Source organism: Felis catus, chromosome C2, assembly GCF_018350175.1.
Source record: "Felis catus isolate Fca126 chromosome C2, F.catus_Fca126_mat1.0, whole genome shotgun sequence".
NCBI lineage: Eukaryota > Metazoa > Chordata > Mammalia > Carnivora > Felidae > Felis > Felis catus.
Genome location: NC_058376.1, coordinates 48,940,105 through 48,960,991, shown reverse-complemented (window position 1 = coordinate 48,960,991; position 20,887 = coordinate 48,940,105). Strand labels below are relative to the sequence as shown.

General features: G+C 36.7%; 1 protein-coding gene and 1 pseudogene across 5 annotated transcripts in view; one reads left to right on the top strand and one right to left on the bottom strand.

The window, feature by feature from the left end:
• IMPG2 (interphotoreceptor matrix proteoglycan 2) overlaps positions 1 to 20,887 on the top strand; it is an 85,076-nt gene that overhangs the window by 44,077 nt on the left and 20,112 nt on the right. For all 5 annotated transcript variants that reach the window (XM_045036859.1, XM_045036858.1, XM_045036860.1 and 2 more), the window contains 2 exons: positions 2,792 to 3,036; positions 6,833 to 6,918. In XM_045036859.1, the coding sequence (XP_044892794.1) occupies positions 2,792 to 3,036; positions 6,833 to 6,918 (331 nt within the window). The remainder of the gene's footprint in view (positions 1 to 2,791; positions 3,037 to 6,832; positions 6,919 to 20,887) is intronic.
• Positions 16,124 to 17,135, bottom strand: LOC101094286 (annotated as a pseudogene).

Here is a 20,887-nt window from a genome sequence, read left to right as displayed (position 1 = left end):
CTCCACATGATTGACGTATCTGGAGAACCTTTCTCTATATAGCAGCTGTTTCAGTCTAATTCAGAAGATGAAAGATGATGGTGGCTGATTAACTCAGAGGTGCTGAGTGTGGAGAACCAGCCCTGCTTTCTTCAGTCAGATCATGTTTTGTCTTCCAATGTGCTTGCTGCCTCTTATGTACTTCCTTGGCCTCTGGGCTTTCTTTTATTCTGTCCTTCATCCTAAGATGTCTCTTTACTACATTTACCATGCCAGAACTCAGTCTGTTTTGGCTCCTAATGACAGTCTCAGCTCTGAGATAGAAGGTTTCCTAATTCCTTAAGCATTTCTTTGAGTTCTTTTTCTAGTACAAAACCATGGTAAAGAATTGTAGCATATCTCTGAGGCACTTTATCTTCTTTAATGAATTTCTCCTCACTAGATAACGTAGACTGTAACGGAAGTATTATTTTTAGATATCCAAGGCAAATTTTGGGAGACAAATTATATTTTGTCAATAAAGAGTAAAACCTGTAATCTAATCCAGACTACACAGATTTCTTGATCCAAGAACATTTCTCTTGAGCTTCTCCGTGTGATATTTAAAAGTCATGCAAGGCACATGGTAGACTCCCAGTGATTCTCCTTGTCTGGTTTTCTGCATAGCATAGGAATGAAATCAGTTTTTTTCCTCCATTTTTTCCTTATCACTGGTTTCTGTCTTAACATGAAATTGGTTTTGCAGAGACCCCAAGAACCTCACCTTTCTGGAGATGTAGTCATGGTCCATCCCATAGAGTTTGGGAAGAGCATGCATATCCTCAGGGGTAGGTTGTGGCTGTGAAGTAATGTCTCTAAAATGATTACTCAGAAGACAGAGATGTATGAAGATAATGCATGCTCTTTAATGTGAAAAATGTAGAGACTAAAATTCTTTGGATCAAGTCAGGAATATCATACTGTTATTTAAGTGGCACAAATTAGTTGTCTTATCTGCCTGCATTAGTGAATAAAATTGACCATTTGTTCTTTCATAATTTTCAAAAGTATTTATTGAACTACTAGGAGTCAAGCATTATGCTAGATGCTTGGAACACATACTGTGTGGTGAATTCTGACCAGTAGGTGTCCCTCTTACTATTTTATTCTACCTCAGTGCCATCATTTGGTTATTTTAGTGTATTTTACTGAAATACACTTTACAAAAGAGGGTCAGGAATTACCCATAAATCAACATATTCTGACATGAAAAATTAAGCGACTGAAGGAAGCTCTAGATAACAAGCTGTTGTCTTACTACTTTGTAGAGCATCAGGATGTCAAAATCCTCAGTTACCACTTGAAAGCACCTTAAACCATCCCATTAGAAGTGATAGCTTATCAGATCTAGGAAGAAAACCTTATGGAAGTTACTCAGAGTAAGATAAAAACATCATTACAAACCTGATTATTTGTATGGCTGGTGAGGGAGGTCACTTTCATCGTGTCCCCTGCAGTCCGGGGTGTGGATCTGCAGAAGCAGGCCTAGGACAGGTCCAAAACTGCCTGTACTCCCAGGAAGAATAGGTCGCTTAAGACCAATTCGTGCTTACCAAATCATAAGATATGATGCATTTCTCTAGGATGCCAATTGATTGATTTAAAGCAAGAAATTTGCCAAGTGACCAATTGTTGCATTGTCTGGCTCATGCATTCTTTACCCATAGGAAAATCTGTAGGGAGTTATAATCAAAGGCCTTTTTGCAAGCTTGAAATAGGAGAAAGGAAGTTGGATGATCTTAATGGCCAGTATCATCAAGCCATGCTAGCTTTTTGTGGCTCTCTCCAATCTAAGGATCTACTTTTAGAAGGAAGCCATAATACATTGGTCAGAAGATTTCCACTAAATAGTGAAATAAATTAGTTGACTAATCTCTTTTTCTAGAATCCATGAGATCAGTCTCATTATGTTGATACTTTTTGTTTAGATATATGTATACCTTGATTGGACTGTAGTTTTCTTTTTTTATTCAGACAAGTTTAGATTTCTATTTATTTAGTAGGCACTGGGTGCCCTGAAGGTACCATGCTGAACACTGGGTATAGAAACTCAAAGGCAGACTGAAAGGCAGTCACTTTAAACAAAATCTTTTTACACAACCATAAAGGCTGTAATCAAAGAATATATAATAATTTATAAGTAAGTTCAGAGGAGGGAGTGCTTAAATTATTTGTATGCTTTGGTTTGGGAGTCATTTTCCTCCTATTAGAATGTCTGAAGGAGAGAAATTGTTTTCATCTCATGTCTATCTTGAGTGGTTTATCTTCAAGAAGGTAGTGTTCTCCTTTCCTGTGGAAGGATCTTGATGTGACTTGATGGGTACTGCTTCTGATGGCCGTATCTCATAGACTGGCTGGAAGCCAGAGTGATGACTAGAGCAAAGCTCCTAATGACTTTTTTGCATAATAGTTTAATAAAAGCTACTGAGAGTGGAGCATAGTAGTTCAGAATGCAGGTGCTGGAGTCAAGCAGATATGTGTTTGAATCTTGACTTATATGTTGCAAAATTTTAGGCAAATCTGACTTCTTTAAAGCTCAGTTTCTTCAATAATAACCTGAAGATAATAAAGCCTTTATAGGGTTATTATGAAAATTAAATGAGATAAAGCATGTGAAATACTTGTCACATTGTCTGCAGCGAATGGTGGTGGAATCCATGTCTTATGAGCCCCTCCCCACACCCAGGTGTAATATTTGTTCTCCATGGGTTCAAAGCTCCTTTCTTTGTGCTTCCTTAGCAGGGCCTAATCTGTTCTCTCTTTTAATCCATAGTGGTTTAGATGTTCACTATGCAGTGACCTTCAATGGTGAGGCCATCGGCAATACCACCTGGGACCTAATTAGCCTTCATTCCAACAAGGTGGAAAACCATGGTCTTGTGGAACTGGATGATAAGCCCACTGCTGTTTATGCAATTAGTAACTTCAGAGATTATATTGCTGAGACACTGCACCAGAATTTTTTGTTGGGGAATTCCTCTTTGAATCCAGATCCTGACTCCCTCCGGCTTATCAATGGTGAGTTGATATCCATAAAGTCATTGATATATAAAGTATTGATATCGTAAAGTCCTTGTATAGCTTTAGCTTCTTTTCCAATATACTCTGGTGAAAACTGATTTCCTTAAATATGTGTGGTTCTGAGCATTCTCTAGACTGCATGAGACATAGCTCTTTTGGAGAGACCAGTCAGGAGCTCTTAGGAATACTTGTAGACAAAAGGCCACAAAGAGAGGAAAAAGTAGAGAAGAGCATGAGATGTAGAAATAGTTTAGGGAAATAGGAAAATACAAGAAAAACAGAAATAGAACCTGTAAGTGTGAATTGAAACAGGTTATAGGGCTGCCGGAGCAATCAACACATTAATTCTCTACAGGCAAATCAACTGGTGTGACAACTTAAAAGCCAGAGAGCAGAAGATACAGAGTAGCTCAGGAAAGTTCAGGGAAGATCTTGGTGAAAGAAGAACTGATACTGGGTGATGGGGAGAATCCCAGAGAATTTAGTACTAAGTTTGAATTTAGATAGCTGGAGAGAGCCAGTTATGATCTGAAATCGATAGGTGGATCTGGGATCACCAGGGCGAGGTTGACTACTTTGGATTTAGAGGCTAAAGAGTGGCCTAGTTAATGTCATACTAAAGTTTGCTAAGAATCTGGTAACTAGTATTGCAACAGTTTAACTCATCAGGGACACGGTGTCCTGTTAAATTACTTGCTACTTCATGTTTCTTTCTTTATGATTTTTCTTCACTCAAGAGTAGTTAGCTTTTAAAATGTCCATGGAGGGGCGCCTGGGTGGTGCAGTCGGTTGAGTGTCCGACTTCAGTCAGGTCACGATCTTGAGGTCCGTGAGTTCGAGCCCCGCGTCGGGCTCTGGGCTGATGGCTCAGAGCCTGGAGCCTGTTTCCGATTCTGTGTCTGCCCCTCGCCCATTCATGCTCTGTCTCTCTCTGTCCCAAAAATAAATAAACGTTGAAAAAAAAATTTAAAATGTCCATGGAGTATATTTTATTGAAGTGATTGCATAGGAGAAGTACCAGCTGCCAAAGAGGAAAATTCATGAATGATAGGCAATACTAACAATGATACATTTTATACCTTCTTCAATTCCTACGTTTTCTTAGGAGAAAAGATCCTGTATCTTTTCAGGCATTTATTACCTAGGCCTGTGTGTGTGTGTGTGTGTGTGTGTGTGTGTGTGTGTGTGTGTGTGTGTAAATAAACAAACACAAATAGACACAAGACAGAGAAAAGAGAGAAAAAAGGTTAAATAAAATTTTACTATGTATAACTCCTTCTTCCCAAGTAAGGTATTTTTTGAGAGCTGAACTAAAACTTTAAATTGTTTTTCAATTATTTTGGCTGCTAGAATGATGCTTCCTTAATATGACAGTGTGGTAGGTCAAGGTCATAAAGTAGCTTGGGCTTCATATAGGCTATACAGGACTTTAAAGTGGAGAAACTGTCTTTGTAGATGATAGTGACAGTAGGCTATCAGTTCTAAAACACTAAGGAACCTTTGTATTTTGGAGCAGTGCAGGTACCCTGGGCTTTTTTTCTCATACACTCCTTTTTCATCATTCTATCTTGTTGGAATACCTGAGCTAGATAAAATAGTGAAAAGAGAAGAGGCTTGTTATAATCTGAAATTGCTGAATTCCTTTTGGCAAAGCTAGTATAGACTAGTTGAAGACTACCTATGGGGACAGCAAATAGCCAGAAGTTCCCAGGAATCTGGATATTGGGATCAGAAAAAAGATAGTGCTAGGAGGTCATGACCTGAAGGAGATGGGAACCTAAACTGAACAGAAGGTACAAACACCAAGGTTAATAATGAAAGTAGTGGAAGAATGACATGAAGATTAAGGTATACAGCAGGCCAAGTGAAATTGTGTAGGAAACTAAATCCAGCATAGCAAGGTCTTCCTTTTATGTGGAGCTTGGGAGTAGAGATATCTCCTAGAAGATGTCCTAAAAAAGGAGTTCAACAACGGAGAATTTCTAAGCAAATTTAACAAAAGCTTTAGGATATACAGTACAAACTAATTCAGGTGCTTTGATCTTTCATTAGATGAATGTTTCAGTTGTACAAAATTTCATCCCTAAAATCTATTTCTATTGTCACGCCAACTGAGAGTTCTGAATGGCTGCAGCTTTCTAGGTAACTTGGTCATCATTTTTTAAAGATATGTCATCCTTGACCCATAGAAGACAACTGTAAACACAGTTGAAAAGAGTTTTGGGAAATACTTAAACCGAATAGGGTTTTTGGCTTCTGACTGATCCCTTTATGTCAGGCCAGTGGTAACAGGTGAATAAAGAGAGATTCTGCTTCCATTTTTGGTGCATACACCAGATCAAATTGTGGCAATCCTTTTTTTTTTCTTTAGCTTTTATAGATTCCCTCTCCCCCTCAGGCAAAATCAATTTCTTCTTTGTATCCCATACATAGTATTACATGCCCTCACTTCAGTGTATAATTTGTGTTTATCTCTCTGACATAGGGGATACTTGCATAGGAGAAACTTGGCTTTATTAATGTTCATAGTCTCAGCTTTATCAAAGTCTGTGTAACTAGAAGGATTCAGTAAACCTTTGTTGAATTAAATTATACAATCTACTGTCTTACCTCTATTGCTCTTTAATATTGGTATAATGATAAACTCTCTGGTGTCCTAGCCCACTTTTCACAGGTCCTTTCTGCCAAAAAGGAAATCATTTTGCATAATTTTCTCCATTCTTAGCATCAACCAAATGAGTTGGAATTTCAGCTTAACTTTTTTATTAAAGTGAAAAAAAATCAATTTAAAAACATCTTCACAGGAATCTTGAAAAGAGTAAATAATGCTTGCAAAAAGAAAATTACATAGGAATGTTTTAAATGTAATAATGAGAAGAATATTTTATGTTGGAGTCTTGTAACTCAGATAGATTGTGTTAATATTGATGCAGGCAGGCTCGGTTCGAGGAGACCAGCCAAGAGAGGGTCCTGCAGGACAAGCCAAGAGGGTCCTTGACTATGCACAGGACAGAAATAAAATGCAAGCCTGCAGGAAGTGAGCAGAGTTATTGAAGATATATATATATATATATATATATATATATATATATATATATATATATATATATATATCTTCATATATATCTACATATATTAATGGAGAGAGAGAGAGAGAGAGAGAGAGCATGCAGATATAGATGATGTATCTGGGAGAGGTGGAAAAGGAAAGGAGAGAGTCTTGTCTTTGGGGTCTGGGGTTTTTACTGAGGATTGTGGTCTGGTGTACATGTTGTCCTCTCAGGCATCCAGGAATCATTTAGAACAAGGACAGGTCCAGGTGTTCTTCATAAGTCACATTCCTTGGAGCCAGGGGGTCTTGGCATTGAGATGTCTAGTACTGGTGGTCTGGAACATGCGTACGATGACCTCGTCTGGTCATTCTTGTGTGGTCCTTCCTTAGATGTTACCTTTTGTGCTGGAAGCCTCTAAAGAAATCATTAATTCCTTATCCCTCACAGGAGGACATACACTATTTGTTCTATAAGGCATGTGTAAAGTGAGGATGTAGGTCGTAGTAAGAATAGAAGCAGGAAAAAGAGCAAGAAGCAAATTTTTATGGAGTCCTTCAGTTTCCCCCTCTCAATATAAGTAAACTCTCTGAATAAAGTAACAGATATTTTCTAAGCAAGTCTGCGTTATCTGCTGTGCCAAGATCTAAACTATAAAATCTAAACTTATTTTTAGTTGTCCCTGAACCTCAAATACAATAGTGTCTCAACTAAAAACGTTTTCTATATTGTTCTTTCTTCAGTGAGAGGGGTTTTACTTACTGAAACTGAAGACCTAGTTTGGAACACCCAAAGTTCAAGTCTTCAGGCAACCCTACCATCCATTTTGGTAAGTATGTTTCTATGTTTTATGCCTAGAATTAGGCCCTCAAACTTTCTTCTTTGTATACTCACCTGATTACTTTGGCATCATGAATTTCCTGAGCTGTTCCTGTTTCAAACATTTTCTTAAATCATCCTTGGAACATGATTCACAGTTGTCAGCTCCAGAGTCCCAAGTATTGGTTCAGAAAATTTAAGCCTTCTGCAGTGGTTAAATGAAGTCTACGGTGGTTAATTGCCAAGCTCCACATGTGGTATAAAACTTATTTATTTATACTTGTTTGGTAATAATGAAGCTGTAAGTGCCCACTGAGTTGTTCTCTAAAAGTTACTCAGAAATAGTTTTTATAGCTAAGACTATAAATTGAAGTACATAGGGACAGTATAGATTTGTACTCCAAGGACTATATTGAAGAAAAATGTTAGACTTTAAGGCATATACAATAGTGTGTGTGTGGAAGAGAAAGAGAAAGAAGAGTGAAAATAACAGCTAGCTGACAAATGACAGGGACTCAACATCAGGCATCCTTTTAACCTGGTTTGAAAACATTCCTATTTGCACAGAAAGAGCATGGAATGAACTTTCCTTTTTGTTCTTACCACACAACTTCCCTAGGTGATCCTCTATCTGCTCCAGATTTTCGCTTGCCACTTCACCTATAGAGAGGCATCTAGTAGAAGAGAAAGTGGCTTCCAGTGTAGTTGAAACAACACCACCACTGACAACTGTACAACGACACCACCACCACCACTAGAGACTAGCTGGTTACAATGCATACATGAATCTTTTGTTATCCCATAGACACAGTAGGGGGGCTCCTTCTACATTCCCTACTCCTACTCTCTTGAGCTTTTTTCTGTCTCATATCAGCTTTTTAAAATATTTGTTTCTTGACTTTAATCCTTCAATGAACATTCATAACGTCTCCCCCAAATTCATTTAACCACTGATATATGCAGCCATTTCTTCTACTCAGCTATTGAGCAACTCAGTTTTGAAATGTGATGTCATTGGAAATAGTCTTTTTACTGAGTTCTATGTTGGAGAAGGAAAGTTAGGGGTTATTGACATTAGAGATTGCATTATTTGGTGTTTGTTTATTCATTCACTGACTCATTCATTCCAATATATTTATTTTGTGATTTTCATGTGCCAAGTGCTGGGGAAACTAAGATGAATAAGGGTGTGGGCTTGCCTACAAGAAGTTTTCAGTCTGGTGACAGATGTGTACACAAAGAAGGTGATGCTGTCATAGAAGTCCATTCAGGATGCAGTGGCAGACGATGGTGATTCACTGTGAACATGACATCACTAATCTCCATGCCTTCTAATCATGTTCATCTCAGGCTTCTCTAACCACAGACCTGTGATGATACTGAGAATGATGTTGTAAAGATAGGAGTTTCTATATAAGCCAGACGTTTGCAAACTGGAGACCAGCCAGCTGGATCCAGCTATAAGCATGTGCTTTGGGATCAGTTTTTTTACAAAGCCAATATTTAGCAATTAGGATATTTTTACAGAAAAATGAAGATTTCTAACCTCTTTTGAAAACCAGGGTGATCTGGTATCTTTAGGTTCACATTCCCCTGTTGCAGAAAAGTGGCTAGGGTTTGGCTAAAAGGGGCTGCCCTTCAATGATGACAAGCACTGACTAACTGGGCTCAGATGTTTATTCATGATGCCTGTAATGTGGTTCCATTTGCGTCAAAGCCAACCCCTCGGGTTTTTGAATAGTGATAACTGTGGGGCATTAAGTAACAATTTGAGGAGACAGTGGAATGTTAATAGATGATAATAAGGCATGAAAAAAAGGATGATTAATTAGAAGTGTGTGGTTATTGGTTTTCCTCCCTCTTTTTTTGGGCAACTGTTAACAAGATTTTGTTCTTTCATAGAAATGAGATTTAAAATATTTTTTTTACAGATTTGATTTTTAGAAATTATTTTAGAGGTAAGATGTTGGGATACTGAATTTGACACCTTTTGGCATCCTGACGTGGAAAATCACATGTTGCACAGTATGCTTTCTATAGCACTAGCAAGCTTTTCATTTGGCATACCCAGAAGTGAAACTGGCCGGTATAAGTTAATATACTACATTGAACTAAAAGAAGAATTCTTGAGTTGAATTTGTTACTATGGGAACATCTATTCCTATGAAAATAAATGAAGTGCTATTACTGGCATGTATATGTCATACCTTTCACAATGTATGACAAAGTTTTATTGCCAAGCCATTTTTTAGGGGGTGCTTATTTGGAGTAGATTAGATGGTCATCCTTATTTAAAAAGTCAAATTGTTTCCTTTCACTTTTTATGTGGTCTACTTGAGACTTGACTTTCATCAAAGATGTTATGTATTGTTTTACTTTTAATTTTTATGGAATGGAAAGGCATTTTATTTGTATATACTGAAATTGTCTATATTGTTTAGGGATTTCTTTTTCATTGAGGGTTGATCTGCTTTCCTAATGTGTGTCTGGTCACAGGAACTGTCTGATAAAACTCAATTTTTTTCAGTATGGGATAAAGGGCTTAAGCCATTTCACTTTTTTTTACTTTTAAAAATTTTTAAATGTTTATTTATTTTTGAGAAAGAAAGAGTATGAGTGGGGGGGGGGGGGTTGCAGACAGAGAGGGAGATGCAGAATCCAAAGCAGGCTCCAGGCTCTGAGCTATCAGTACAGAGCCTGATGCGGGGCTCGAACTTGTGAACCACAAGATCATGACCTGAGCCGAGTTGGATGCTTAAGTGTCTGAGCCACCCAGGTGCCCCAGTGGTTGTATTTTTAATTTTTTAGGAACCTCTGTATTATTGTCCATAATAGCTATGCCAGTTTATATTCCTACCAATGTGGTAGACATTTGTATGTATCTCTCAGTGAACAGTCTGGAATAGTGGGGAAAGTATGGGGACTGAGAACTCTGGAAACTCAGGAGTGTAATTCTGAATCTTTCCTCTATTTTCTGTGATGGTGAGCATTTCACTTCTATGAACCTCAGTTTCTTTAATAGGCAAGATTAGACTACACTTGATAGGATGGTATATGATTCTTCTAATTTGCTCTTGAATTCAGTTTGCTAATATTTTGTTGGCAATTTTTGCATCATATTCATCAGGGATATATTTTTTTTGTAGTATCTTTGTATGGTTTTGGTATCAGGGTAATACTGGCTTTGTAAAATATGTTTGGGAGTGTTCACTCCTGTTTCATTTTTGGGAAGGATTTGAGAAGGGCTGGCATTAATTTTTCTTTAAGTGTTTGGTAGAATTACCAGTGAAACCATCTGGTCCTATATATGTTTGTTAGGTCCATTTGGTCTAAAGTATAGTTCAAGTACATCATTTTTTATTGATTTTTTTCCTCTGGATTATCTAGCCAGTATTAAAAATGGGGATTTTGCTGTCCCCTATTATTTTTTAATTTATATTTTAGTTGACATACAGTGCAAAATTGTTTTTTTTTAATTTTTTTTTTATTATTTTTTTTTAATTAAAAAAAAAATTTTTTTTTTCAACGTTTATTTATTTTTGGGACAGAGAGAGACAGAGCATGAACGGGGGAGGGGCAGAGAGAGAGGGAGACACAGAATCAGAAACAGGCTCCAGGCTCTGAGCCATCAGCCCAGAGCCCGACGCGGGGCTCGAACTCACAGACCGCGAGATCGTGACCTGGCTGAAGTCGGACGCTTAACCGACTGCGCCACCCAGGCGCCCCCAAAATTGGTTTTAAGAGTAGAATTCAGTGATTCATCATTTACATACAACACCCAGTGCTCATCACAACAAGTGCCCTCCTTAATACCCATCACCCATCTAGCCCATCTCCCACCCAACTCCCTCCATCAATTCTCAGTTTGTTCTCTGTCATTAGGAGTCTCTTGTTTGTTTCCCTCTGTCCTCTTCTCATGCCACCCATATGTTCATCTGTTTTGTTTCTTAAATTCCACATATTAGTGAAATCATGTGGTGTTTGTCTTTCTCTTATTGACTTACTTCCCTTAGCATAATAAATTCTAGGGTGGACATTTGGGCTCTCTCCATAGTTTGGCTATTGTTGATAATGCTGCTATAAACATTGGGTTCATGTGCCCCTTTGAGCCAGCATGTTTGTATCCTTTGGGTACATACCTAATGGTGCAGTGCTGGATCATAGGGTAGTTCTATTTTTAGTTCCTTCAGGAAGCTCCATACTGTTCTCTAGAGTGGCTGCACCAGTTTGCATTCCCACCAACAGGTCCCCTTTCTCTGTATCCTCATCAACACCTGTTGTTTCCTGTGTTGTTAATTTTAGCCATTCTGACAGGTGTGAGATAGTATCTCATTGTGTTTTTGATTTGTATTTCCCTGATAATAAGTGAGGAAATCCCCTATTATAATGTTATATACCTCTCCCTTCAGATCTGTTAATATTTGCTTTATATATACCAGTGCTTCAATGTTGGGTGCCATTATATCTATAATTGTTATATCCTCTTGATGAATTAGCATCTTTATTATTATATAATGACCTTATTGGTCTCTTGTTACAGTTTTTGATTTAAAGTCTATTTTGTCTGATGTAAGTATAGCTATGCCTGCTTTCTTTGGTTTTCTATTTGTATGGAATATCTTTTCTTATCCCTTCACTTTGAGCCTTTATGTATATTTAACTGAAGTGAGTCTGTTGTGGTCAGAGTAGAGTTGGGTCTTGTTTCTTATACATTTAGCCACTTTTCGCCCTTTAAATGGGGAATTTAGTCCATTTACATTCAGAGTAACTTGATGAGTAAGTACTTATTTCTACCTTGTTAGTGTTTTCTGGCCCTTTTGTAATTCCCTTCTTTCTTTGTTTCTGTCTTGGTGTCTTCCTCTGTGAATTCATTGTTTTTCTTTTGTGTATCTACTGTAGGTTTTTGCTTTATGGTGACCATGAGGCTTACATAGAACATCTTAGAGATATAGAAGTCTATTTTTATGTTAGTAACTTAACTTTCATGGCATACAAAAACTCTACCCTTTTACTCCCCTCTACTTTTTTTTTTTTTATAATGTTATGGAGGTTTATTTTTATTATTATTATTTTTTTTATGAAATTTATTGACAAATTGGTTTCCATACAACACCCAGTGCTCATCCCAAAAGGTGCCCTCCTCAATACCCATCACCCACCCTCTCCCCCCTCCCACCCCCCATCAACCCTCAGTTTGTTCTCAGTTTTTAAGAGTCTCTTATGCTTTGGCTCTCTCCCACTCTAACCTGTTGGTTTTTTTTTTTTTCCTTCCCCTCCCCCATGGGTTCCTGTTAAGTTTCTCAGGATCCACATAAGAGTGAAACCATATGGTATCTGTCTTTCTCTGTGTGGCTTATTTCACTTAGCATCACACTCTCCAGTTCCATCCACGTTGCTACAAAAGGCCATATTTCATTTTTTCTCATTGCCACGTAATATTCCATTGTGTATATAAACCACAATTTCTTTATCCATTCATCAGTTGATGGACATTTAGGCTCTTTCCATAGTTTGGCTATTGTTCAGAGTGCTGGTATGAACATTGGGGTACAAGTGGCCCTATGCATCAGTACTCCTGTATCCCTTGGATAAATTCCTAGCAGTGCTATTGCTGGGTCATAGGGTAGGTCTATTTTTAATTTTCTGAGGAACCTCCACACTGCTTTCCAGAGCGGCTGCACCAGTTTGCATTCCCACCAACAGTGCAAGAGGGTTCCCGTTTCTCCACATCCTCTCCAGCATCTATAGTCTCCTGATTTGTTCATTTTGGCCACTCTGACTGGCGTGAGGTGAGTGTGGTTTTGATTTGTATTTCCCTGATAAGGAGCGACGCTGAACATCTTTTCATGTGCCTTTTGGCCATCTGGATGTCTTCTTTAGAGAAGTGTCTATTCATGTTTTCTGCCCATTTCTTCACTGGGTTATTTGTTTTTCGGGTGTGGAGTTTGGTGAGCTCTTTATAGATTTTGGATACTAGCCCTTTGTCCGATATGTCATTTGCGAATATCTTTTCCCATTCCGTTGGTTGCCTTTTAGTTTTGTTGGTTGTTTCCTTTGCTGTGCAGAAGCTTTTTATCTTCATAAGGTCCCAGTAATTCACTTTTGCTTTTAATTCCCTTGCCTTTGGGGATGCGTCGAGTAGGAGATTGCTACGGCTGAGGTCAGAGAGGTCTTTTCCTGCTTTCTCCTCTAAGGTTTTGATGGTTTCCTGTCTCACATTTAGGTCCTTTATCCATTTTGAGTTTATTTTTGTGAATGGTGTGAGAAAGTGGTCTAGTTTCAACCTTCTGCATGTTGCTGTCCAGTTCTCCCAGCACCATTTGTTAAAGAGGCTGTCTTTTTTCCATTGGATGTTCTTTCCTGCTTTGTCAAAGATGAGTTGGCCATACGTTTGTGGGTCTAGTTCTGGGGTTTCTATTCTATTCCATTGGTCTATGCGTCTGTTTTTGTGCCATACTTTTGGTTTTTGATGTTACAATTTAATTCTTTTTATATTGTATTCATTAACAAATTATTATGGCTATAGTTATTTTTAATACTTTTGTCTTTTAACTTTTTTACTATAGTCCAGTGGTTAACACACAATATTACCCACATTACAGTATTTTATTATATACTACTTTACCAGTATGTTGTATATTTTCATATGTTTTCATGTTACTAATTGGCATCCTTTTATTTCAGTTTCAGCATTTGTTGTAAAGCAGGTTTAGTAGTAATGAATTCCCTCAACTTTTGTATATCTGGGGACGTCCTTATCTCTCCTTCACTTCTGAAGGGCAGCTTTGTTGGATAAAGTATTCTTGGTTGGCCGTTTACTTCTGTCAGCACTTTGAATATACCATCCCAGTTTGTATTGGCTTTAAATTTTCTGCTGAGAAATCCACTGATAGCATAATGAGGACTCCTGTGTAGGTCAGAAGCTTTTTTCTCTTGTTCCTTCAAGAGTCTCTCTTTGTCTTAGATTTTTGATGGTTTTATTATAATGTGTCTTGGAGAAGGTCTTTTCAAGTTGAATTTGCTGGAGGTTCTATGAAGGTTATGAACTTGGGTGGTCAAAATCTCCACAGATTTGGGAAATTCTCAGCCATTATTTCATTAAGAAAACTTTCTGGCCCCTTGTCTCTGTTCTCCTGGGACTCCAGTAATTCAGATTGCTCCTTTGATGGTATCTCATTGTTTATGTTTCTCATTGTTTCTGTTACGTAGGTTTTCTTCACTTTTTTCTGTTCTTTTTTTTTCTTCTTTTCTGACTGAATAATTTCAAAGATTTGTTTTCTACTTCACAGATTCTTTCTTCTGTTTGATACATTCTGCTGTTGATGCTATTGTGTTTTTCACTTCATTCATTGTATTTATTGGACTTAGGCCAAGGGGAGAAAAACTGTTACCAGATCCCAGTGATAGCTTAAGCTGTAATTGTAGAGGGATACAGCTATTGTAAGAGACACATTATTGGAGGGAGCAAGGAAGAATTAGCCCAACCTCTCACTTTTCTTATCCTTTGATTGTCTGCTTGTGCATCCCATTGAATAAACTCAAACAGAAGAGAGTTGGTAAAAAAAAGCAGGGATGATAAAGTTATCAGGAGTCAGCTTCCCAGGGAAGAAAGCAGGGAAGAGAAGAATCTGGGGTGGTGGAAATAAAGAATAAGCAGCATGATGGCCCACTTAAAATAGGACCTGATTAAAACAGCACGGACAGACAGGAAGTGATTGTTTCACTGAGTTCCACAAAAGAAAATAAGTTTACTTGGCAGAAATAGTTAAGAATAGTTAGTTTAGAAATAGTAGGTGAAACTGAGGGGATATGTACATATACCCAATGACCTTCTGTTATTATCTATTTGGTGCATTTGTCACTAGGAGAAGGGATAAGTCGGGATGTGCCCAGTGATTTCTTGCATCATGTTCCCTCCCTTGTGATTGGAAGAATGTGTTATCCTAAAGCTTCTCACATAGACCTTTGATGGATGGACAAGAGGAAGTGTAGGCAGAATGTAAAAGACTAATTAGGTCATAACATTGGGTTGAATCCCTCCTTAGGCCAGTAAGTTCTGTTTTATTTCATGGTCATAGACTGAGCTATAATTAACCACATTAATGTATACTTTTGTTTAAAAAGTGTATTAGGCTTGACAGTGTATGTCAGTGAATATTCACCACCACTGTTTAGGAATCTCTGGAGGAAGGGGGGGCGATTTTTCTTATAGTTTTTTATTTTTTTATTTTTCATGGGCTTCATTTTATTCATAGCTATTCCATGAATTCTAGTCTTTAGATGGGTTTATGTGTATGGGAATTTTTTAAATTGAAGTATAATTGACATGAAATTTTATATTAGTTTCATGTGTACAGTATAGTGATTAGACGTTTGTATGCATTGTGATTTTATTACCACAGTAGTTCTAGTTACTATCTGTCATCATACAAAATTAATACAATATTACAATATTATTGACTATATTCCCCTTGCTGTACTTTACATCCCCATAACTTATTTATTTTATAACTAGAAGTTTGTACTTCTTGATGCCCTTTACCCATTTTGTCTTCCTCCTCCAACCCTCTTTCCCATGGCAATCACTGTTCTGTTTTCTGTATCTATGAGTCTGGGTTTTGGTTGCTTGCTATTTTGTGTTTTAGATTCTATTTATAAGTGAAATCATGCAGTATTTGTCTTTCCCTGTCCGACTCATTTCACTTAGCATGATAGCCTCAAGGTCCATCCATGTTGTCACAAATGGCAAGACCTCATTCTTTTTTATGACTGAGTAGTATTCCATTGTATATACACACCACATCTTTATCCATTCATTGATTGATGGACATATCTTGGCTTGTAGGTTGTTTCCATATCTTGGCTTTTGTAAATAATGCTGAAGTAAACTTAGGGGTGCATATATCTTTTTGAGTTAGTGTTTTTGTTTTCTTTGGTTAGATACCCAGAAGTAGAATGCTAGATCATGTGGTAGGTCTAGTTTTAATTTCTTGAGGAAACTCTATACTATTTTCCACGATGGCTGTACCAGTTTACATTCCCACCAATATGCACATGTAATATGCACATGTTCCCTTTTCTCTACATTCTCGCAAACACTTGTTGTTTTTTGTCCTTTTGATTTTAGCCATTCTTACAGGTGTGAGGTGATATCTCATTGTGGTTTTGATTTGCAGTTCCTTGATAGTTAGTAATATTGAGCATGTTTTCATGTGTTTGTTGGCCATTTGTCTGTCTTCTTTGAAAAAATGTCTATTTAGATCTCTGTCCATTAGAAAAATGGATCAGTTATTTAATTAGGTTCTTTATAAGAAATTTAAAACACCAATTTGTGAGGACAAACTCTGTTTGTGAGAGAAAACACAGAGCAGAGGTAGCCCTGAAGCTGAGGAACAGCTTTGATTTTTGGCAGAATTTGTGAGTCTACAGCTTTCTGATCAACCTTGTGTTGTTCTGTCATCTCATACTTCTCTTTCTCCATGTTTAAGATCTCACCTTCCCGGTGTCTGGGTTTACACACCTTTTTTTTTTCTTGAAGTAAGTATCAGTGAGATGTTTTAGGATTTGCACACTGCTGATATGAATTTTTGTGGAGGTGGCAGTGACAAATTTCTGATGTGTTCTACACAGAGGACCTTGATTGAGGGCCAGAAGTCCAGTCACAAGTACTAAGCCACTGCTCAGTTGCTTCTGGAAAATCACCCTCTTGCCTCTGTAGTACCCAGTAAGGATGAACAAATGGTCCCAGGAGTGATGGTAGCTCATAGTTTTCTCACATGCTGACTGAAAAGTTTTGTTTTGTTTTGTTTTGTTTTGTTTTGTTTTGTTTTGTTTTGTTTTTTGCTGTGGCTCAATAGCCTTTGAGGCATATCTTCAGTAGGGTAATCCCTAGGCATTTTGTGAAGTTTAACCACTCAGGTACCACAATTCTTATCACCACCAACTGGTTTTGTGACAATAGCAGGAAACTTCTCCTTCTTTTTCTTTTCAACCTGGATTTAGCTGCTAAATACTTCCTCTTATACATGGCCTTTCTGGAGTACATAGCTAATCAGGAATATCTGCCGCTTGCTCTGATGAGGACAGGGTTTCACCTTCAGAGGGGCTTCCCCTTCTTTGGAGTTTTAGCATTGAGATTACCCTTCTTAACCTGCCACCAGCATCAGTCTTCTTGGCTTCACGTTTCTTCTACTTAGTATCTGGCTTCTCAGCTTTTTCACCTGCCATCTTGCAAGATGGGAAAGAGTGATCTCTGTCCATTTTTAAAATCAAATTGTAAATTTTGTTACTGAATTGTATGAGGACTTTATATATTTTGGATATTAACCCATTATTGAATATATGATTTGCAAACATCTTTTCCCATTCAGTAGATTGCCTTTTCATTTTGTTGATGGTTTCTTCACTGTACGGAAGCTTTTCAGTTCGATATAATCTCATTTATTTATTTTTGTTGCCCCTGCCTTTGGAGCCAGATCCAAAACTTATTGCTAAGATCAATGTCAAGGAGCTTACTGCCTATGTTTTCTTCTAGGACTTTTATGGTTTCAGATCTTACATTTAAGTCTTTAATCATTTTGAGTTAATTTCTATATACGGTATTAGTGGTCCAGTTTCATTGTGTGTGTGTGTGTGTGTGTGTGTGTGTGTGTGTGTGTGTGTGTAGCTGTCCCATTTTCCCAGCACCATTTATCGAAAAAAACAGTACTTTCCTCATTGTATATTCTTGCTTCCTGTGTCATAAATCATTGACCATATGTGCATGAGTTTATTTCTGGGCTCTCTCTTCTTTTCCATTGATGTATGTGTCTGTTTTTATGCCAATACTATACTGTTTTGATTATTATAGCTTCGTAGTATAGTGAACTCAGAGAGTGTGATACCTCTGACTTTGTTCTTTCTCAAGATTACTTTGCCTATTTGGGGGTCTTTTGTGGTTCTGTACAAATTTTAGAATTGGTTTTTCTAGTTTTGTGAAAAATACCATTGAAATTTTGATATGGATTACATTGAATCTGTGTAGATTACTTTGGGTCATTTGGACATTTTAATATTAATTCTTCCAATCTAGGAGCATGGAATGTCTTTCCATTTATTGTGTCTTTAGTCTCTTCATCAATGTCTTATAGTTTTCAGTGTACAGGTCTTTCACCTCCTTCAGTAAATTTATTCCTGGGTATGTTATTCTTTGGTACAATTGTAAATGATTATTTTCTTTATTTTAAGATTATTTTCATGATTTTTTCTGATAGTTTATTAGTGTATAAAAATGCAACAGATTTTTGTATATTAATTTTGTATCCTGCAACTTTACTGAGCTCATTTATTAGCTCTAACATTTTTTTGTGTTGATTCTTTTGGGGTTTTTATATGTAGTATCATGTCCATCTGCAAATGGTGACAATTTACTTTTTTAATTTCCATTTTGGTTGTCCTTTATTTCTTTTTCTTGCCAAGTTGTATTTTCAATGCAGTGTTGAATAAAAGTGGCAAGAGTGGGCATCCTGTCTTGTTCCTGATCTTATAGGAAGTGCTTTAAGCTATTCATTGTTGAGTATGACATTAGCTATGGGGTTTTAATATATGGCTTTTATTATGTTGAGGTGTGTGCCATCTATACCCATTTTGTTGAGATTTTTTATCATAAATGAATGCTGAATTTTGTCAAAAGCTTTTCCTGCATCTATTGAGATGATCACATAATTTTTATCTTTCATTTTGTTAATGTGTTGTATCACATTGATTGATTTACAGATGTTGAACCATTCTTGCATCTCTGTAATAAAGCCTACTTGATTATGGTATATGATCTTTTTGATGTATTGTTGAATTTGGTTTGCTAATATTTTTGAAGATTTTTGCATCTGTATTCATTAGGAATATTGACCTGTGATTTTCTTTTTTTGTAGTGACCTTGTCATGGTCATGCTAATCTCATTATGGTAATGCTAATCTCATTAAATGAGTGTGGGAGCATTCCTTCCTCTTCAGATTTTTGGAAGAACTTGAAAAGGATAGGTATCAAATCTTTTTTTTGTTTTGCATGTTTAGTAGAATTTATCAGTGAGACAATCTGGTCCTGGATTTTTGTTGGGAATTTTTATTATTCAATCTCCTAACTAGTAATTGGTTTATTCATATTCTCTGTTTCTTCTCGATTTAATCTTGGTAGATTCTATGTTGTTAGAATGTCTCCATATCTTGTAGGTTGTCTAATTGTTGGCATACAACTGTCCATAGTAGTTTCTTAGGATCCTTCATATTTCTGTGGTATCATTTGTAACTTCTCTTTTATTTCTGGCTTTATGTATTTGAGTTCTCTATTTTTTTCCTTGGTGAATCTAGCTAAAGGTTTTTCACTTTTGTTTATCTTTTTGAAGAAACAGTTCTTGTTTCATTGATTTTTTTTTTGTCTTTTTAGTCTTCATTTCATTAATTTCCACTCTTATTTTTATTTCCTTCCTTCTACTGACTTTTGTTGTTGTTTTTCTTTTTCTGTTTCCTTTAGGTATAAAGGAAATTTGTTTATTTGAGGTTTTTCTTGCTTTTTGAGGTAGATCTCTTGCTATGAACTTGTCTCTTACAACCACTTTTGCTGCACCCCAGAGATTTTTGTGTAATGTATTTTTGTTTTCATTTGTCTGCAGGTATTTTTTCATTTCTCCTTTTATTTCTTTTATTTCTTTGATGATCCTTTGGCTATTCAGAAGCATGTTGTTTAATCTCTTTGTTTTTTACCATTTTCTTTCTGTAATTGATATCTATTTTCACACCATTGTGGTCAGAAAAGATGTTTTATATGATTTCAATCTTCTTGAATTTATTGAGTTGTTTCATGGCCCAACATGTGATCTGTCCTGGAAAACATTCCAGGTGCATGAGAAGAATGTGTATTCTGCTGCTTTTGGATGGAATATTCCATATGTATATATTTTAAGTCTATATGGTGTAATGTGTCATTTAAATCCAGTGTTTCACTGTTGATTTTATGTCTGGATGATCTGTTCATTGGTAAGTGAGGTGTTAAAGTCTCTACCTATTTTTGTATTTCTGTCAATTTTTCCCTTTAGGCATGTTAATATTTGCTTTATGTATTTTGGTCCTCCTATGTTCGGTGCATATGTATTTATAAATGTTATAAGTAACGTTTATAATAATCCTGGTTGGATTGACCCCTTTATCATTATGAGTGATGAGTATACCTGTACCAGCTTTCTTTTTGTTTTCATTTGCATGGGATATCTTTTTCTATCCCTTCAGTTTCAGCCATTGCATGTCCTTACTTCTGAAATGAATCTTTTGTAGGCAGCATATAGATGAGCCATGTGTATTAATCCATTCAGCCACTCTTTGTCTTTTGATTAGAAGATCTAGTCCATTTATATGTAATTATTGATAGGTATCTACTTATTGCTACTTTGTTAACTTGTTTTCTGCCTTTTTTGTAGTTTATTCTGTCCCTTTCTTCTTTTTCTCTCTTCACTTGTGGTTTGATAACCTTCCTTATTATTGCATTTAGATTCCTTTCTAATTTTCTTTTGTGTATTTACTACAAGTTTTTGCTTTGTGATTACCATGAGATTCACATATCTTATATATATAACAGTCCATTTTAATTTGATAGCAACTTAAATTTGAATACATTTCAACACTCTACATTTTTAACCTCCCCCCATGTTTTTTTTTAATGTTTATTTATTTATTTTGAATAAGAGCAAACCTGACTAGGGAAGGAAAAGAGAAAGGGAGAGAGAGAATCTGAGCCTGACTCAGGCTTGATCTCACAACCATGAGATTATGACCTGAGCTGAAATCGAGAGTCAGATGCTTAACCAACTGAGCCACCCAGGCGCCCCAGTTTTATGTTTTTGATGTCATATTTTACATCTTTTTATGTCATATGTCCCTTAACTGATTATTGCAGTTTTAGTTAATTTTACTACATTTGTCTTTTGACCTTTATGCTAGCTTTATAATTG